This window comes from Poecilia formosa, unplaced genomic scaffold (assembly GCF_000485575.1).
Source record: "Poecilia formosa unplaced genomic scaffold, Poecilia_formosa-5.1.2 Scaffold19, whole genome shotgun sequence".
Taxonomy (NCBI): Eukaryota; Metazoa; Chordata; class Actinopteri; order Cyprinodontiformes; family Poeciliidae; genus Poecilia; species Poecilia formosa.
In genome coordinates, this window is record NW_006799958.1 from 49,846 (window position 1) to 70,372 (window position 20,527).

Here is a 20,527-nt window from a genome sequence, read left to right on the forward strand (position 1 = left end):
AGAAACAAAGACTCACCTGTGAGTCATGTAGGCATGTAGAGGATCCTGAACTCAATGGATGAACCGATGTTGTGTCGACTAGTTTTATGTTTACCTTAGGGGGTTTGTTAATCTGTTACAATAACCATTGTTGATCCATTTGATTAATACATGGTGTAGTCTTGGTAATTACAGGTGCAAATGGGTTATGCACAGACTCATTCTATAAATTCAAAATATTACTGAAAAGCCTATTTATTTCAGGAACTTTTTCAATAAGTGAAACACATTATATAGATTAATTACACACAGATGGTTGTTTGAAAGCCTTTATTTCTGTTAATTATGATGATTTTTCACTTAAAGGTAATGAAAATGTGACATTTAAATTAGGATATTACATCATCATCAGACCAGTGAAGATCATATTTAATGCAGACATGTGGGCTTAATTAAAAGTATGTTTATTACCTGCCTGCTAAAGGTTGTTTTCAAAAAGTGCTTTTAATCTGACAAATGGGCGTCATCTGAGTGCATATTCTGGAGATGACTGCTAATTATTAGATCCAATAAAGTAATTTTTGCTTCATGAAGTTGCAGTGTTATTACTGAATTGACTTCTTTTCTTTTTTGTGATTTTAGAAAAGGTCATCAGAAGAATCTTAAAGTATCCCATCAGCCCTGTGGTATGTAATAAACACGTTTTATACTCCCCCCAAAAAACAAATATTTTACCATTTTCTTTTTAATATAGCCTTTACTGGCTATTCTGAACTGATGCCAAATGCAGAAAAAGAAAAGGAAAACAAATGGAGTTAGAAATCAGGCTCACCTCGTCTTCTGCAAATATTAAACAAATAAATGACATTTGAAAACTGGGTGTGTATGCTGAGCAGATGTTCTCGCTGTGGAGTCCGTGTTATAAACTTTAGTGAGCCCATGCTATTCTTGGGCTTGTTGGCTTGTTGATTTTCCATGGAACTGCTAAATGGAAATGACATCAGTGCAGCCACGACTAGCCAAGCCACAGAGCATGGTCTGTATCTCACTCTGCAGTACAAAGAGAGGAAATCAGCAGATAGGTCTAAGAGGACCACATAGTACTTTCTGTCATGTTGTGTGACCGGGCTGAGTGAGAGACCTTTGAACACCCTGCCTCTCTCCGGGGACTCGGAGTCTTGATAAGCTATGCACTGCAGACAAAGAGACAGTTGACCATAAATACTCACATACTGATGTCTTTAAAAAAAAAACAAATAGCCTCTTCTATCCTTTCTTTTCCTCAGAAAACCTTCACTCCTGCTCCTCCGTCCTTCCAGTTTCCTCTTCAGCACGGTAAGCCAAGAGAAAAAAGTAGTGTTCTTACGGTCTAAAGCACTGCATGTTTAATTAATTGATGGTGTATCCTCTTTTATACATTTCTGTTTCGGGCCTTCTCCGTTTCCCTTCGTTTCTAGGCTGAGCTCTGATATGTGATTTGTTGTGTTGCGGACCAGATCATTTCCTCCCGAATTACTTTTTCATGTGTGCTCTTTGCAGCAGATGGCTGCTAGATATTCCAAAGCATCATTAGGATGTTGACACACCTCTGTGTGGATTTTGGATGCTTTTAAGGTTTAATGTCTCATCGGACATTCTCAAACCGATTCAATGACTCAAGTTCAACGACCTGTGAGAGCCGGACCATCTGTTGCAAGTTGTAGAATAACTTTGGCGAGTGATCATTTGTCAATAAGATGTAAATATACATTTAAAGAATAAACTCAACTCTTTTGACATGGCTTGTTTGCTCCAGTTAATCAGTCACGTCTATCATTGTTTTAGAGCAGCCTTAATTAGCATTTCTTCCTCTAGAAACATTTTAAGACAGAGTGGGCTTGAGCTGCTGTGAGATTCTCGTTGCTCCTAGTAACAATAAAAAATCTGGCATGATGTAATTGCTTGTCTTTTGAAAATGGGAAAGCGGCAATTATTCCTTCTGCTGCAAGAGATAATATAATATATTGATGGAATACTTATGAGAAAAGTATATGGATGTTTTGATTTTGATGAGCAGGTTTATGCACAAATGCACAATGAACACCCACTACACTAAGCAGTAGTCTTCAAGTGCTTATTGCAGAAAATGTGATTATAATGTACAAAATAGTGGATATTTTTTTCTGATTTTTGAACATTTTCATCTTGACTAATTGCTTTCCTAAAAGTTTCTGCAACAAGGCAAGTGTAAACCCATCTGAACCGGTCTTTCTTGCATATGACAGAATAGCTAGGAGCCAGCTGACTGGCAGTGTGCACCACTGGGGAGGAGAAGAGTCCTCTTGTGCTCCTTTTTACTTCAAGAATCTAGTGAAAAGTCTCCGTACGGTTAGAGAAAAGGACTTTTTAGCATCTCATCAAAAGGGTTTTAAATCTGAGGAATGCTATGATGATAAATCATTGCGATTTTGAAATCCTAACTTTTTAAAACCTTCACATACCTCGATAGTAACAACCAGATCTTTCTTCATGGACATGAGTGATTGCTGGCGTTTGTATATTTGTTTGCATGAAAAGGCATAAACATTGGGGCCAAAATTTGTAAAATTTGACACAGTTGAAGCAAAAGGCGAGGCGTATCGTCCAGATACCTTCGTACCAGCAGCATTTTTAGCTAGATGAAGGCTGCTGCTTTTATTCGAGGACCTCAAACCTCAAACTTCAAACCTAAGCAGCTGACCGCCAGTGTCTCGATAGGAAAAGCTGAACTTGATTTAGTGACTCAAAGGATTTTCCAGATACTTTAGCATATGATGATTCAAGCAGACGTTTGCGGTCACCAAGCCTGGCAGCATTTTAGTTGCAGTGTTTCAATTTTGTAGCATTAAACATTTTTGAAAATATATTTGTCAGAATGTGCTTTACTACTCCACAGTTTATGCAAAGTAATTATGATGCAGTATTTTGCTGGTTTGGACTAATTAAATGTCGCTCAGCTCCTTAACGTAATACATTCTTTTCTCCTCCTGATTAACCATGTTCTGTGCTGTTTCTTTTTGTCCCTGTCAGCTTTTAAAAACAGGACGAGGACCAGAGTGTTCACCTCCAGAATCAAAACCCCACAAACAACCCCTGGTAAAGACTTTTCTGGACCGATTCAGTGGTCAGAGACAACCCTGAGCATTTGAACCGACAATTTTACTTGAATTCTGCATATTTCTTTGCAGGAAATCCTAACTCACTGTTTGCTCTTCGTGCAGGGCATAACAAATATGTTTTTGCGCAGGTCTACTAACGCTCACTGTATTTCTCAGCTCCTACAACAGCTGCTAAACAGAAAATTCTGCCAACACCTGGACCAAAACTACCTGTGATCAACAAGCAGCCTATCGGTAAAAAGCTCTTGTTGTTGTTTTTTTCATATATTTCATTCCCGCTGTTGTTATGGGCAATCATAGGAATGATGACAGGCAAGATATTGGAGGCTTAAGGATGCTTTTGCTTTTGAAACAGTTGCTTGAACTGTCCTGTGGATCCAATATGACTCTACTGAGTCATTTCAGCTGTGTGACAAAAAAAAAAATTACAGCATAAGCAAACTTTTGGGGTCGCTCTTCAATAATTTACTTTGTATACTGATTTATATAACTTAAATTAAAAGTCATAATCTAAGCCTGCAAACCAGGTTTTTAACAATAACTGATAAAGAATGGGAGCTGCTTTCTTTCTGCATTTCCTGTATTCTTTTTGTTCTGTCTTAACTTATATCTCAATGTTTCTTGTCCATTTTTTTTAGGGTCTACAGTTTAATGTTTGCAACTGATTTGTTTTCCTTTAGTAATTTGCAAGCAGTGGCTGTTTAATTTATGCACAGTCAAAAAAACTTCTCAATTTCTTTTGCCTCTAATACAGATGTTTTTTTGGGTTTTTTTTTTATCTCATCAAAGGGATAAATAGACTGTCATCATAGTCTACTTTTTCAATAGCCACTATTACTTGGTGCAATAAGCATGCACTAAAAGCGACAACAATTGTACAAATTTTGCTCTGGAATGAAACAATTAATAACTGTGGGCACATGGTGAAAAAGTAAAATAAAACTTGAGCAATTATTCATCTATAAACCATCTAAAGTGGGCATCTGTGTCATTGTTTTTAAAGGTTTCTCCGTATATATTTAGGCCACAAGCAATTTTTAAAACAAAACTTTGGAAAAATTTGGAAAGATTTCTTTTTACAGTCTTTCCTTAAGATCCACTTTGTGTTTCTTTGCCCTCCCTTCTTTCAACAAGGCCTACATCTCACCAGATGGAGTTACCAAGAAGTGATCAGTCAGAAATTATTACTACCTCATATGTCATAGCATTTCAGCGCCATAGCTAATGGATTTCAATGGCGATCACTCATTGGCAACCAGGCCTCTTGCTGAATATATGTGTAATAGCATAGCTCTTAGACTTCAAATGCCTTCAAATGGTTTGCTTATAATCTTGGAACTGGACCAATCAAGTTTTTGTGTTTCTGTGTGACGTGTCAGACCAAAGGTTGACACTTGAGCTTAATTAATTAATTCATTGCAACTGCCTTTGTTGTTATTTTATTTTATTATTTTTTTTTACTAGGCCATCTCTGCCAGTGATCTTGTCTTACGTGTTTCAGCATGATAGCTTCATGGCTATATTTTCTCTCCCAGTCACACACAAACCAGGAAGAGAGGAACTATCCAGACCTGTCTTTACTCCTTTCGCAGAGGCTCCTATGGCTCCGAAGGGCCACCCCGAAGGACTAGGTGAAGTTACCATAGCATCTGTGCCAGTATACCAAGGCAAACTGGAATACCACGAAGACCATCCAAAAGAAATCCCCCCTCCTGAACTTAAAACACAGACTGAACCAAACTCAAAGCACCTGCAGCACCCACCCCAGCCAACAGCCAAACTTCTCCAGATTACACCGAAACCACTTGATGAAAGCATGTCACAGCCACATACAACATCCCCAAGAGACTTCCTAACCAAACTAGAACCTCAAGTTACAATTCAGCCTGTGCAACAGACTGACTTAATTTCACAACCTAATAAAGAACCAAATGTCCAATCAGTTCCTTGGACAACACCAATGATTCGCTCTGAACCAAAGCCACGACCATCAGTCAAGACCAAACCACTGAACGAGCAGCTAATCCAACTGCAAACAAAGACCCAGACCAATCTGCAAGCGCAACTTCAAACAACCACGCTTCCCCTCCTGGTGACGCATCATGAAACCACGCAGTCAGCGCCTCTGTCCGTGCAGCATGAAGAACCGGCACCGACAGAGGTCCATCCTGAACGTCCACCTCACACACAAACCCCATCACCACATTCACCAACGACACCTCAGACACAACCTCAATTAATCCAACCAACACAGAAGCCAAAGGCAATACTTCACCAGTCCAAGGCCACCCCACAACATCAGCCCAAGAATCTGGGAAAAAAGCATCAGAAACCTACAAAAAAGCCCAGAATTAAGAACCAACGTGGTGTGGCAAACCTTCAATCACGCCCTCAGACACAGTTTTCAAAAAAGGATCCATTTCAACCCAAAGATCTACCAAAGGAGCATCAGCCAGGATTTCAGACTCAGCCACAGACCAGGACCAAGACTGATCACTCCAAGGGTTCGTCAAGGAAGACAATTCATAGGGGTAAAGACCCATCGACAGCACAAATACTTCGTTAAAAAGTAACACAATGAAGGGGGCATGCCAATCTATATTTGTGATTATTATATCTGATTAGAATTGTAACATCTCCAACTCATATGGACAAGACAAGATGAGATTTTAGCTATTCTAAGTCAAGATTTTTAACAACTCAAAGATGTAGCTGTTAGGTTAGGAAGAGCTGAAGCAAACCAAGTCAGCAGCTAACTATTAGCCAGTCAGAGCATTCTTGATGTACTAACAAATTCTTTGTAGATCATGTATCACTCTGTGTATCAAGTGTCAAAAAATCCTGCAACATAAACGCATGCTGTTAGCCAGCCTGACAAGAAGTCTTTGCAGGGTGTTTGCAATAGCATGTCAGATAACTTCTCTTCTGGAGGACATGCAGACAAGAGCAGTAACCAGACACTGCTACTTGTGAGGTTTTAGAACATCTTCAACAGTGCTTGGGCTAGATCTAGGCTTTTCTAGTACTTCTGTAGACTTGAACTGGGCTTCTACTTTTCAAAAATAGTTTCATAGTCAATGTACATACATTTGCAAAGCAAAACTCTAAGCCAGGGGTTTTTATATTTGGGCCTTTAGGGCTGGTGTTCTGCATCTTTTAAATGTGTTCCTTCTTCAACAATCCTGAGTCAAATAATTAGTTCATTAGCAGGACTCTGGATAGCTTGACTGCATACTGAGGAGGCAATTCGGCCCTTTCATTCAGAAGTGTTGGACCATGGGATACATCTAAACGTTGAAGTCCGTAAGTTCGGTGTTTCCCAAACCTGGTCCTCAAGGCACACTGACCTGCATGCTTTAGATCAGGGGTGCCCAAGTCCAGTCCTCGAGAGCTACCATCCTGCAAGTTTTAGAAGTATCCTTACTCCGACAGACTGGTGTGGATCTAGTCCATCTAAAAGTTGGAAATGTCTCCTAAAACCCACCTTTTTTTCCTTTGAGATGTGATTTAAATACTTTATTTCTGTGATGTGTGTTGCCATGGTTAGGCTTGCTCTTTGTCTCCCAAATCGTCTCTTTACAAACACCCAGTCAGGTCACTCTGTCACGAGAACAAGCCGAATCAAGTATCCACACCTTGTTACACACTATGAAACTAACCGTTTGTGGGGGGTTTTTACACAAAGAAACAAAGGGTATGCCCCCTTTAGAATGTGTTGCGATACATACCAATGTCATCCAAGATAAATTAGTGCGTTTTCTTTCATACAGCTCCTAGTCATCCAGAAGAGGGCAAACCTCTGTCAGGACCTGGCCTGGCCACAGAGAAGGCTGGTAGTTACAATCTTGATAAAGTGCCATGCCAAGTTCATGTCTCATCACCATTTCAGCTTTTTTTTGTCACGTCGCGGAGCACTGTGTTTTCCCCCGCCTCCATCTCCATCCTGCCAGCCCACACACCCCACCCCATTGTCGTGAATGTTTCCATGTTTGTGTCCATTTGCAGCAAGGTTGTTTCACACTTGACCTCTCTTAACCACACCAGTCTGGCAAGCTTTGGATCTTATTTTTTATTTATTTATTTTTTGCCTTTCTGTCATTTCCTCCACTGTCCACAATTTTCGCTTTAGCGATTTGAATATCTGTTGGAGTTTCCGTGCTTTAAGGTTGATCCTCTGTAATTTTCTCTCTGATCCTCTAGGTTCTGGCTCCACCCGATCATCCACTGCTGAAGTTCCCCATTCTCCCATTAGCTCATCGGTTCCCACAGGAGGAAGAAATGCCACTGTGATTCGCAACCGTGATCCTTCTCATTCCAGTAATCCTGGTGTCAGATCATTTTCTCCGTCCAAGACAGCCACCTCCTCTCGCACTTCCAACACACCTGGCGGTAATGCTCGTTCCCCTTCTCCCCAAGCAGCTTCTTCGTCTACAGCTGAGCACGCAGAGGAAAAACAGTCTCTTTTCCTATTTATTTAGCCGCACGAAACTGCTTTGAACGACTCTCTTCTTGTCTTAATCTCTCCTGCTCCACCTTTTCTCTAAAATATAAGCGCTCCCTACACTCAACATGTGATTGCTATACTTTCCTGAGCTCCTCTAGAACTGTCAGAGAGCTTGTGGTCATTAACATGATTTATGGTTTCTTTTTGTTCAAGTTGGAAGTCTGGCCACCACAACTGGCCTGGCCGCACCACATCTTACAGTCACTATGCCAAGTCCAACACTGTGCAGACATTACAGTTGCCACAGCTCTTACTCCCATCTATTCTTTCGCTCTTTCTCTCTGCAAGTTGTGGGCAATTGAGCAGAGAATGTAAAATTACAAGAACTTCAAGCTTTGACACCTTGGCTTTTCCATTTGTACATCCAGTAAAAAGAGACTGAAAGCACAAATCTATCAAGTTTTTTCTTTTTTTTTTTCAATTTGCCTTTTAATACCAGTAGAACACAAAGTATTTTCTCCCTTTTTTGACTTTCTTTTCACTTGTTTTTATCATAACCAACATTTCTCTCCCTTCAGCAGCCAATGGGGCACATCATAGGGGCAACGCTCTTCCTAAACCTGACGCATGGTCAAGAGAAAAACCTGGTAAAGATACGCCTTGAAACTTACCAAACGAGACAATCATATTCTGTCAGAAGGCGACGCTGATCTGTGCTTTTGCACCAGCTGTCTCATGCTTTGCTGTTTCTCTGTTTGAATCACCACCTATGTTTGTGTAGTCGCTGCCATTTAAACTTGACTGGGACTGAAGCCATTTATAATTTTAACCGAAACCCACTATTTTCATGCACAATCTAAAAAGACTCAAGCTTTTTTTTTTTGTCATTAAGTCAGATCACAGTTTTCCTTTTTAGTTTAGTAACAATTGCTAAAAGCCAGAATAATGAGAGAGAGAATTTTCACAAGATTTATTTTTACCTATTTGAAATTCAGAAGTTTGCATACATTGATTACTTTGTCTCTAAATAGTTTGTGAAAGACCAGGCCGTGTCACGTCTTTGTAAGCTTCTTATATCTGAGTTAAGTGGAAGCACATCTGGTTTAAGTATTTTTAATGCAATACCACAAATGGACTGCTTTCTTGTGGAACAAAAAGAAACAAACAAAAAGAAATCAAACAAGATATTAGGAAAATAATTGTGGACCTCCACAATTTCCAGATACCCAAAAATGAATTAAGTATGTACAATCTGCAATCATGTGATAGTACGCTGGGGAATCAAGCAGATTGGTTCTGTGTTTGTGTTTTAGTGCTAACTGTGTGCAGTAGTCCTAAAATAAAGATTTAAAAAAATCTTGTGAAATTGCTGAAGCTGGTAATAAAAAGAGGAAAAAGAAAGAAGCTTTTTTGTTTTTTACCTTAAATTAAATCTTGGGCACAAATCACTCGCCTTAAGCATAAAAGCAAAAACAGGTTTTGGAACAACCATCACAGATACCTGATCTTAATCCCCTAATTTGTGAGCACATCTGAGAAGGTGTGTGGGATTCAAACCTGACTCAGCAGCACCGGTTCTGTCAGGGGGAATTGGACAAAACTGCAGCTAAATATTGTGAGAAGTTTAGAAGCTTAGAAAAAGAAAAAGAAAAAAGAAAAAAACACTTCAACATTCAACCCAAGTTACACGGGGTATGTAAACTTCTGACTTTGAAGAAAATGAAAACACATTTGCTATAAAAAATCTGTTTAGCAAATGAAAATGAACAATGTAATCCTAACTGGTCTAAAAGAGAAAATGAATACTTGTTTTCAGCTCTGGCCATTTTAGTGTCTTGTCCACCTTTTATGATTATCCTGAAAATATTTTGAAGACGTTTTAGAAAATATAATCCTTTATTTGGCCAATCACATAGTTTCCATTCTGCCAGACAGACTCTGGTAATTAGTTTTGCTGAATTTAGCACATCAGTACAAATTGTGTTAATGGTTACGCCTTACCATTAACACAATTTGGAGCCGCACAGAGAGATTGTGCTTCAGTCCCGGATCGAATCACAGCTGGTGTGTGTTATTGCTGGAAACTTGGACAGTTTCAGAGGTCTTCAAGGAGTCGAAAGGCTCACTGGAAGCAGTTCTACAGAAAGAAAAGGTTTTTTTTGTTGTTTTGTTTTTTTTCCCCCTGCAAGTCCTACACATGCAAGCGACTGTTTACGCACTAAAAGTCTGGGCACCCAGCTTCTTTAATATTAAAAGCAAACCTGTTTATCTTTTCAATTGAAGAGTTAAAGATTTCTAAGACTTGCATTTAGAAACTCGTGCTTTTGGGAAGTTAGTAGCTTGCTTTGGATTCTTTAGGTTTTGCTTTAGTTTGTTTATTTCAGTTTTTTTTAACATCTTTGAGTCCTCTTGGATCTACTGTGCTTCAGTCCTGTTTGGGAAATTTATTCAGGTGTTGAAGCTTTTATCGTTTAATCCAGAGCTTTTTTTGTGTTTTGTTTCTTAAAGTTTTCAGTAAAATTGTTGATTGTGTTCGTCCGTGCATCAGTGCTTTGCCATCTTTGCTCCCCAGACTGACAGCATTACACACAAGTTACCAAAAACTTAATGTTTTTTTTCTGATAGTTGCTACACAATGATTCTTAATGTGTCCAAATAAAATACATACAGCAACATGTTAATGTCTTTTCATGCCAAAGACAATTGATATGTACCACAACCACCCCAAATATTCTTTTAATACCATAATTGTCCATATGAAGTGATTTTAAAGGCAATATTGCTTTAAATTTATTCAAAACTCTCTCCTTATTTTTGTGTATTGGTGTGTTTCATATCCAGAAGAATATGCTAAAAATCTCTGTGTTTGGACTGAATATGTGTTTTAGAGTGAACCAGAAAATGAGTAGATCTTCTGAGAGAAACCAGTGCTCCCATCATCGCTGCTGTTTTAGCTCTGAACTTAAAGTCTTTGACGCTTCACATGTCCAGTCCACTCATTCAGGGCCACCGCAAACCAAATACCGTTTGCTGCAGAAACTGTATACCAGTTGTTGCCACATACTATGGAGCTGTGTCACTGGCGTCACATTTTCTGCACCGCAGAGGCTACATTTTACCAGACTGATCATGCCATCGCACACCGAGATGCTCTTTGGACTGTGCTGGTTTTTTGTTTTGTTTCTGGACTGGAGTTTAAATCGCTGCATCCAGACCATATGACTGGACGTCACATGCAAGCAGATGGTTGCCGTCAGCTGAGAGCTGGCAAACTGCTTGCTCAGTTTTCGTCGACGTTATCAAACCTTTTGTCCTGGCAGTCGGCTGCAGAGAAGATAAAACAGATCCAAGAAAAATATGTAACTGGCCTCGCTACATCTTTTCGTATCTTGTCAACTTCCTGACATTTAATGAATCTCCAAGATATGAAATGATAAGTTATGAAAGGAGTGCATGCTCTTGAAGCAAATGTTCTCTTTGACTAATTTAGAACATGTAACATGTCAAGCACCCTTGTGGCTTTATGCCTCTTATGGGGTTCTGCACTTATTTGGTATAATTTTTCTCTTTAAAAAAAAAAAAAAAAACTACTCACTGACTTTAATGAGGCCAACATTTTTATTGTTGTACGTTTTCTGTGAAACCGGGGCTATTATTCATTTCTTGTTTGTTCTTCTGAGTCATGGTGAAAATGTGTTTACATTCTGTTTTATGGTTTTATAGCTTAAGGTAATTTTAATGACTCAAAGGTTACGGTGGTGCTTTGTTATTATTTAATGCAAAATAGCTTTCAACGTGCGTTGTGCCCGGTTGCTTCCCTGTTGCTTCTTGTGTGCACTTGTTTTTTTCCAGCTCAGAGTCCTTCTGAAGACTTCTGCCTTTCTAAACACCCTCCTCTTTCCCTTCTTTAATCATCGTTGCACTTTTTAGACTTTAACAACACTTCTTTTCAGATTCTCTGCATAGGCCATCTGTTACTCTGCTTCCTTTGTGAGTTTAGCCTCAAACAAGCTCTTGTTTCCCACAATTTCCCGCAGTTCAGAGACCCCCTGTTCCTGGCAACAAGAGACCAAACCTGGTGGGGAAAACAAGTGATCACGGTGAGGACTTTAAAAAAAAAAAGAAAGTGTTTTTTCATTTTGTTTTGTTCAAGCTCAAACCCCCCATGGATCGGGTTCAGAAAGGGACAGAAAGCGAAAAGCCTTACTGACTCTGTCCACAGTTCCTGTGATTTAACAACATGCAAAAATGACGAACAATGCACACAGTTGTGTTTGACAATGTGTTGAACTTATGTTGCAGTGATATAAAAAAATCCCTGCCCACTGGAATGAGATCTGTAGACGTGTAAGTTGTAGTTGCATGAGCACCGAAGCTTTAAAGAGTGTCTTACGAAAGCATTTAATGCGATTTGAACGTTTCCACATTTTTTTTACTGTTCAGCTACTAACTTCAGTGTATTACAATTTCACCAACATACAGTATCCTATAGTTATAAAGTGGAAGTGAAACAATACATTTCTTACCACCAAAAAATTTTAAAGTTTGCGTTTGCCAACCGGAAGCCGTAGTTTGTAGAAGAGTTATAGGTTTGCACATCGAACTCAAACGTTTCCACTTTAGATGTCTTCTTGGCTTAACATCTACAGATCAATAACAATAGATTAGGAGCAGAGGCGCAAAAAGTGGGTATGCAGCGTATGCAACGCATAGGGGCGCAGCACCAGAGGGGGCGCCAAAACCCCGTCTGGAGGGGGCGACGCACCGATTATCTTTTCCCATACACTTCAGCGCTACTCACGCTCATTCACCTCTCGCACATAACGAGGTAAATGTAGCGATTTTTACACTTCACGTAGCGTCGCCTCGGGAGGGGGAATTTATGTTTTCGCATCCACCTGAATAATGTGTAGTTGCGCCACTGATTAGGAGAGTCAATTGCTATTCGTTCTCTGTTGAATTCAAGCCCAGACTTTGACTGGGCCATTTAAACATGCTTTGATCTAAACCATTCCCTTGTAGCTCAGGCTTTATGTTTAGGGACACTCTTCTGCAGAAAGGTGAACTCCTTCCTAGCCTCTAACAGGTCTTCTTTCAAATTTGCCATATATTTTTGCTCCACCCATCTTCCCTCCAACTGTGATCAGCTTCTTTTCCCAAGGCGAAGAAAATCATCTCCACAGCATGATGTTGCCACCTCCATATTACAGACGCTGCAAGTCTTTAATTTACTTCAGTGTGCCGTGAGAGAGACGTGTCTTCCACATGACTCCTCTTTGGTCTTTGAGATGTTCCTGTAAGGAACGCTGAGCAGATATTGGGATCAGATGAGTAACAGGCTGCTTGTAAGGGGTCAGAACATCTCGACCTTTAAGGTGTGCAACCAGAGCAAAGCAGTGTGTTGTTGAAAAGTGCCATACTTGAGCTGGTCTGAAAATGTATCAGTGTCAGCAGAAAAGAGAAAGAAGTTACTGTAAAGCAAAGCCCTGGAAGAGAACTGTATTTAAAACAAGAGGCGGGTAGAATAGTCCAGCTTTGAACTCAAGTAAGAGTAGCATTACTTCACCATATTTTTACTCAAGTAAAGGTAAAAAGTAACTGTGCAAGAAGTCACTTCAGTAAAAAAAAACAAACAATTGGTAAAAAGGCTACTTAGATACTAAGCGATCAAAACACCAATCATTTAATATTGGTATTTCAAAGATCAAAATTTAAGTAATTCATATAAATGACATAATTACAAAATAATATCAGGAAAAAGGGTGGGGGGGAAATCCAATTCAGTTTCTTTCAATATAAAACTAAGATTGCAGATGTGTGTCTGTGTCAGGTGGATTTTTGGCCAAAACAAACTTCTTGTTCTTTCTGTGAAGTTACTCACTGGGTTGAGTATCGAGAAATTTTACTCAAGTAAGAGTAGCGATACTTGTGTTTACTCAAGTAAAAGTATTAAGTGCAGCATAGTAAAAAAATACTCCCAGAAGTACTTTTTTTTATCAAAAGGTTATTCAAGTAAATGTAACTAGTTACTGCCCAACTCTGTTTAAAACCAAGAGCTACTTAACTTGATATTACTGAAAACACTTGCTGTAGTTTAGAGATTAAGATGTCCTCCTGAAAGTTGGAGAGGTTATGTAGCAGATCATAAAAAGTTTAAATGCTGGTGTGTGAATGCTGTTATTCATGTATTTGGGAACCATATCAAGAAGTGTGAGGCTTGTTTCCTCTAAGAATCGCCTCGCCTTACGGGCAAACAGAAGTCAGTCCAGTTTGTCTGACATCAGGCCCGATACACAATATTCTCTCGCCACATTTGGAAAGCATAGTCAATATAGCCACTGATCTGTAATCTCTCGGGTCCTACGCAGGACACTTCACTTATTTTTGGGTGAAGTCTTTCTATTATCAGACATACTTCACTCTTGCTCTTGGAAGCAAGAGTCCAAAAGGCGATGGAACAGCCTGGTGACGACTCCACCTACCTGAGCGGAGCAGAGATTGGCTCTGTGCGAGATGGCAGTCACCAGCTGTTCATGGATAGTGAGAACCTGGAGATTGGAGATTGAGTTGGAGGAGTCTGGGTGGTTGGTTGATGTGTTGCCAGTATCAAAAGTTTTAACCCCTCTGTGAGAGATGTACTTTGAAAACATAGGTTTTATGGCTGTCCTCTTGTCTTGTCCTTTGATTTTGCTCTTAGTCCTCCAGGTAGAAAAATCTGTATTTTCAGTCTTTTCTTAAAGATACTGGCTGAACTTAAATTACAATCAGCCTCAGATGCTAACGGCAGTTTTTCCCACTGACATTCACTCCTTAAATGACCCAAAGTTCAGATTTTTACCGGAGTCCAAACCACAGTATCTCTCTAAATGCTGCTCAGTTTGAAACTACCCTCTCTTGAAGTAGTTTTCAAATAAGTGTTAGCTGATGGAAACAAGGCATTTATCTTCAAATCACAGTTCCTGTTGGCCATTTTGCTATGCCTATGGGGCAACACAGCAAGTGTAACTGGGTTTGTATTAATCGATCTACGCACGCTTTGTTTCAGAAGAAAATTTCAACCAGGTATCTTCCTTCAAGGCGTCCGAGGGGCCATGACTCAACACTTTATCTTTTCATCCCAGGAACAGGCGGCTGACTGGCTCACCGAGGGCGGCCAGAGCAGATGGATCACAACTGTGCATGGCTGCGAGTCGCATGACGTGGGAGAAAAACTGATCTGTTTTCCTCTCCCTGCTCTCTGTCCTCAGATAAACCTATGGATCTGAAGCAAAGAGACAAGGAGTCCACCTTAAAGTCATTCCTGCCAGTCACGCCGAAGCCAAAGCCCAAACACCAGCAGCAGCAGACGACCACAGTGGTCCCAGTAGTTAACAGTAAGCGCTACGTCGTTTTTTAAGCGATTCGCATGAGCCGTAGCATGTACAAAACACGATCCAGAGAGTTTCATGTTTGCCCATTTAAACATAGGCGTGAGCGACAGAAAAAAAAAGAGCCACATTTGAATTTCGGAGATCTGAGTGTAGACCATAGCAGGTGTTGTGCTGGGTGGTTGCAGACAAAGGCCAAGGCTGTAAAATAGGAGGACACAAAGAGCTGCCAGGGACTGCTGGCTGACCCCAGCTAACCCCACCTCCCATCTGTTGTTGCCTTTCTAGGCAGTCGTTATGATCTAAATGAAAACTCCTCCATATTCAGCTCCATGCCTGCATCAGAGGTAGACATCATGGGCAAGAAGCGCTTTATAGGTAAGGTTTTTATTGGGACTGTTTTGCAGCTTTACCGGCATTAAAAAAGGAAAACCAATACTCTCCCTGTTCCTGTTCACAGCTCCTCATGTCATCTACAAGACGGACAAGAAGCCAGATGAGCCGTGCTCCATCACCTCCTCCATGGCTTATTTCCCTGATGAGGAAGGCAGCGATGTGAACGTCACCGGTCCTCCTCGCACACCGCCGTCCAACCTCACCGTGGTCACTGTGGAGGGCTGCCCGTCCTTCGTCATTCTGGACTGGGAGAAATCTGATAACGAAACCAGAGGTACACAAAAGGAACTGTCTTGGGTATTGAGTTGAATTTAGTGACAATGTGAAATATGGAAAGTAACAGGCAAAGTGTTCAGCCCCGCTGAGTGAATACATTCCTGGAACCATCTTTCACAGCAGTCAAAGCTCTAAGTTAGAAGATACATGTACACCAGCAAAAATAGAGACTGAAAAGGGTCCTAATTATTCTTTCTAAAATAGTCCAGGATCAAAAATAATTTAGTTGGATTTACTTCTGGACTTTGACTTGGCCATTCTAATACATGCTTCAATTCCATTGTAACTCTGGCTCTACTTTTAGGGTCGTTGACCATCATTAGACAGCCTTATTTCCCTTGCTGAAGAAATGTAACCCATAGAATGACGCTGCCATTACCTTGTTTTACTCTAAAGATGGTGCGAGATGTTCAGTGTCTCTTTACGTCCACGTAGGTTTTCATATTGTCACATTTCAACAACACGGTTCTGTTCTGGAGACGACTACGGAGCCACTGGAGACGATATCGGAAAGAAGAATTTCACATAAAATGAAGAAAATTATGGCCAACCTTGACCGTCCTCGTCACGAGACTGAAAAACTTCCCCTTCAGTCAGAGGCTTCTTCATATTTGCCTCGACTTTGAAGAATCTTGAGTTACAACATTTAATTTCCATTTGGGATCAATGAAGTATTTTTGAATTGAATTGGATTTGAATGTAGGCCAGGATGTTCTGTTCCTCTCATCTGGCCAGTGTGTGTATTTCCACGTGTTTACTTCATCCTCAACGTGGGGTTGTGGCAGACTATAAATTTGACTTATTTCTTTCTCATAGTTAGTCTTTGCTATATTTAGACAAAACAGGAACCCAAGATTCATATTCGAGAAAGGATGAAGAAATCAACTCGTTGAGACAAATGTTGAATCAGTAAACGCAGTCGTTTGAGTTTGAGGTTTGACTTGTGACAAGTTATTAAAGGTTGCCAAACAATCCCAACTATTTCTAACTGGTTAAAAGCTATTTCTGTCTTACTTGAATACGCATTTTGATATGTAAGGATCTTTTAATAATAAGAATAAATGAATCACTTCATCAAGTGAAGGAAATGTTTGTATGCGTGTGAGAAATTCATTCTTTGATTCAGACCCTCACACCTTTTTCTATCCTCCTTCAAATACTTGGTTAAAATTAACAACGTCTGACATGTCGAAACTGTTTCTTTGACTTGTTTATCAGAGTACGAGGTGGTATCAACAACCACCGGACCGAATGGACAGGAAGTGTCCATCCTGACGACCAATCAGACTCACACAGCCGTTGAGAATCTCACGCCAGACAGCAGGTACGGCGCAGACACTTGTCCATCCTACGTCAGGTCAGTTTTAAATCCAGTCAGGAATTACACTGACTAGGCTCGATGTCGACTGTAACTCAAAAGAAATCCAAATGCTTTGTTTTTTGCATTGAAACATATTTGGTCTGCACACAGACCAAATATGTTCTCAGTCACACCAAAGCCGAAGAAACATGTGGCGATAAAGTGGGTCGCTGATTTTTAAACTAGATCCTAGAATCTCTGGCCGCTCACCAGAACCCGTCTGGGTTGGGTTAGTTTGGCAGGTCGTTGCCAACACATCTGAACGCAGCATGTGGAATAACCCACCGTGAGTGTGTGTGTGAGTGTGTGAGTGTGTGTGTGTGTGTTGGTTAAAGAGTAAACTCATACTCATCTGTCGAAGGCATTAAAACCTGCTACCTCCCAGCTCAGGAGACGGATTGGTTTCAGATGAGAGAAAACACGTCGTTTTAGATTAGGCTGTTTAATTCTTTTTATCTGTGTAGATGACTGATTTATTTCATTTTTTTATTTTTGCTCCATTCCAGCTATGAATTCACAGTTACACCAAAAAATGAGCTTGGAGTTGGACCATCTAGTGATCCTGTCACTTTTAACACAGAATCAGGTAAGTTCTAAAAAAACATTTGATTTTATTGTCACATAAGAGGGACAACTTTTTTTTTTAAATAATTTTGAGCTGTTGTATTATAGTTTTGTGATGTTTCAGTCATCAGCACTCAAGTCTTTGTAAACTCAGCAGCTATTTAGAGCCTGCTTTCCAAATGTCTGGAGTTTTGCAGCACGTTTTATTACCGCACTTTGACTTGCGCTCCATCTTGTTTGCAGCCGATCCACGCGTAAGCGAGCAGGCATCAGGTGAATGTTTTGTTCCTTTCTTCAGAGTGTTTCGGTTCTCTTCGTACAGTGTGTTGAAGCCTTGCATCTTGTCACAGGGAAAGATGCCATCTGGACTCAGTTCCCATTTAAATCCGATGCCTACTCTGAATGCAACGGGAAGCAGTACATAAAAAGGACCTGGTACAGGAAGTTTGTGGGAATCCAGCTCTGCAACTCCTTGAGATACAAGATCTACTTGAGCGACTCCCTCAATGGTATTTATGCATAATATGAACAATTGCTTAAAAAAAAATACAAAAACAAGCTCCAAATTTAAATTAGAACTGATCTGAGAAAGCAGAACAGCCTTACTGTTGCAAACAAATGGTAACTCTTCCAGGGAAGTTTTACAACATCGGGGATCAGACGGGGTATGGAGAAGACCACTGTCAGTTTGTGGATTCCTTCCTGGACGGTCGAACTGGAACCCAAATGTTGGCTGACCAGCTACCAACCAGGCAAGGTACGGTTCAGAAGCACAAACGTTTTACTCATTTTCTGCTTCTGATGATGTATTTCAGCTGTGGTTCTTCTTGTGCACAGATTTGCAACTATTTTAAAATGAGACAAAAATTATTCCACGATGAGTTCAAACTTGCACACCAAGTACTGTTTTCATTAATCATTCAAGCTGTCTGTTTGACCATAATTTCACACAGAATAAAGAAGCGCTGACATAAATCAATTAAAAAAATAGATGAATTAACACAAACTGATGTTTTAAAGCCTTTGTTTTTTGTTAAATATGTTGACTTTCTGCTCGCAGTACATTAAAGTCTAAAATTTAACATAACAGCAGAAAAGCCCTGAACATTTTCAATACATAAATGTGGTCTTAAAGAAAAGACTTCTTAATTTCTGCTTAAAGGTTTCTATTACTCTAATTCACTGAATATGATTCAGAACATATGACAGGAGCTACATTTTGCTCACCCATTACCAGTTTGTCTGTCATCTCCTTTGACAGGGTTCTTCAGAGCGTTGAGACAGGAACCGGTCAGCTTTGGACAGATCGGAGGAAAGTCTCATGTGACGTACGTTGGCTGGTATGAGTGTGGCACACCCATACCTGGAAAGTGGTAAAAAAAAAAAAAAATTCCCCCTGACTGCTCTGGATGATAACTTTATCGGCGGTGAGAAGGAAGACCTCACCGGACTTAAACCCCGTCTTCTTGGACCGCAATATCTGTTTGATTTTTTTTAACCTCCAACCTTTCAGGTGTGAACTTTTAAAGGACTATTAGGGTCACATACGTTAAAACCTAACTAGATTTCTATATTTATGGGAGAAAAAAAACAAACAAATCTCACAATGGATGACAGAACCAAAATAACATACAGCATTCATAAAGATACTGCTGGGAAGCTGGCTCCCACACAGTATTAACTTGTGTAATAATATTTATCGAAGGGTTATTAATGAACAGTCTGTATGCAGTCAAACGTTTGAGATGTTGAAGGAGAAAACACCTCTCTGTCAGAGAGCACGTACTGTGGTCAAAGGTGTACAGAAAATACTGCTTTCACGGTACATGTACAGTGCAAATACATAGACATGCAGAACTGAGCTTCTGCAGCCACTAAGGGACTAAAATCAGTTGCAGATTGCACAATGTTAAACTTCTGTTTATATATGTATATGGTGTCAAAAATGATATGCTTCTCTGCTTTAATACATTTCACAAATCTTAACCTTTAAATGTAAGGCAGCCAAAAGTTTAGAAGCAGCATTTGAGATTTTTTTTGTTTTGTTTTAAAGGCAAGTACACGTCAAATTTATATATATCTAAAACATATTTGTTTTTTTTTAATCATTATGCAAAATGTAAATAACTTGATATTGCTCATAATTTTCTTTCCTGATTTTACTTTATTGTGCAATTTATAATTCCAGCAATAAATCTTGTTTTTATACTTGGTTTGCCGTTTTCTTTATTGTGAAAGCATTGGGGCAGGTTTAGGTACAGATTTCCAAACTTCTAAGACTTTTAGTACCAATAGGAGCGACTTGTTCCCCCCATCTGTCAGCTGAGTTTACAAGTGTTACAAATTTGATTTATGTATAGCATAAATAAGCTTCGACAAATATTACTTTTATTTTGATTTCTGAAGAAGACCTCAAGACTTTGTACTCTTTTATTTGCAGCACTCAGCAGAGCCTTGATCCCTGGTTTGGTCAAATGAAGTTGTATCACTGACTTTTTAAGTTGTAATACTGGGACATTCTCTGGAATTACATCACTTATGGCCCCAGTATTTCTGGAGTAGCTCTGTTACATTAGTTATAACTTGTTCTAATAATATTTTTTGGTTTAAGAATTGCTTTTTCAGACAACCACTCCCTCTGGTTTTGGATGGTGTGCAGCTAGAAGGATTTCTTCTCTCACTACTCAGCCTTTGGAGACAGACAAGCTGTTTACCAACTTCATACTCATTTTACCCGTTTACTTACATTTTAAATAAAAGTGACTGATACATGTATTTCAGCTCCAAACTAGCAGACATGAACAAAAAACTAAGAGTTATTGTTTCTTGTATTTATCAGAGGATCTGTGAATGTAGATTTAAAGGGAAGGAAACAGACAGTGGTGTGAAAAAGTGCTTGCCCACTTCCAAATTTCCTTCATTTCTTTTTTGTTAGGTTTCTCACACTTAAGTGTTTCAGAGCATCAAGACTCTGGGATGGCCTAGTCAAAGTCCTAACCTGAAT

The 20,527-nt window shown here is 39.7% G+C and overlaps 1 protein-coding gene across 7 annotated transcripts in view; it reads left to right on the top strand.

Moving 5' to 3' along the window:
- LOC103134716 (target of Nesh-SH3-like) overlaps positions 1-19,734 on the top strand; it is a 30,484-nt gene extending 10,750 nt beyond the window's left edge. The window contains exons 6-23 of one of the 7 annotated variants that reach the window (XM_016669084.1): positions 622-665; positions 1,266-1,314; positions 3,028-3,093; positions 3,273-3,350; positions 4,652-5,647; positions 6,887-6,964; positions 7,317-7,505; positions 8,139-8,207; positions 11,598-11,660; positions 14,808-14,933; positions 15,216-15,305; positions 15,388-15,597; positions 16,818-16,923; positions 17,466-17,545; positions 17,767-17,796; positions 17,874-18,032; positions 18,158-18,280; positions 18,785-19,734. In XM_016669084.1, the coding sequence (XP_016524570.1) occupies positions 622-665; positions 1,266-1,314; positions 3,028-3,093; positions 3,273-3,350; positions 4,652-5,647; positions 6,887-6,964; positions 7,317-7,505; positions 8,139-8,207; positions 11,598-11,660; positions 14,808-14,933; positions 15,216-15,305; positions 15,388-15,597; positions 16,818-16,923; positions 17,466-17,545; positions 17,767-17,796; positions 17,874-18,032; positions 18,158-18,280; positions 18,785-18,900 (2,672 nt within the window). In that variant the 3' untranslated portion in view covers positions 18,901-19,734. The remainder of the gene's footprint in view (positions 1-621; positions 666-1,265; positions 1,315-3,027; positions 3,094-3,272; positions 3,351-4,651; positions 5,648-6,886; positions 6,965-7,316; positions 7,506-8,138; positions 8,208-11,597; positions 11,661-14,807; positions 14,934-15,215; positions 15,306-15,387; positions 15,598-16,817; positions 16,924-17,465; positions 17,546-17,766; positions 17,797-17,873; positions 18,033-18,157; positions 18,281-18,784) is intronic. The other 6 variants (XM_016669085.1, XM_007547100.2, XM_016669086.1 and 3 more) reach the window with 6 other exon arrangements.
- The last annotated feature ends 793 nt before the right edge of the window (positions 19,735-20,527 follow it).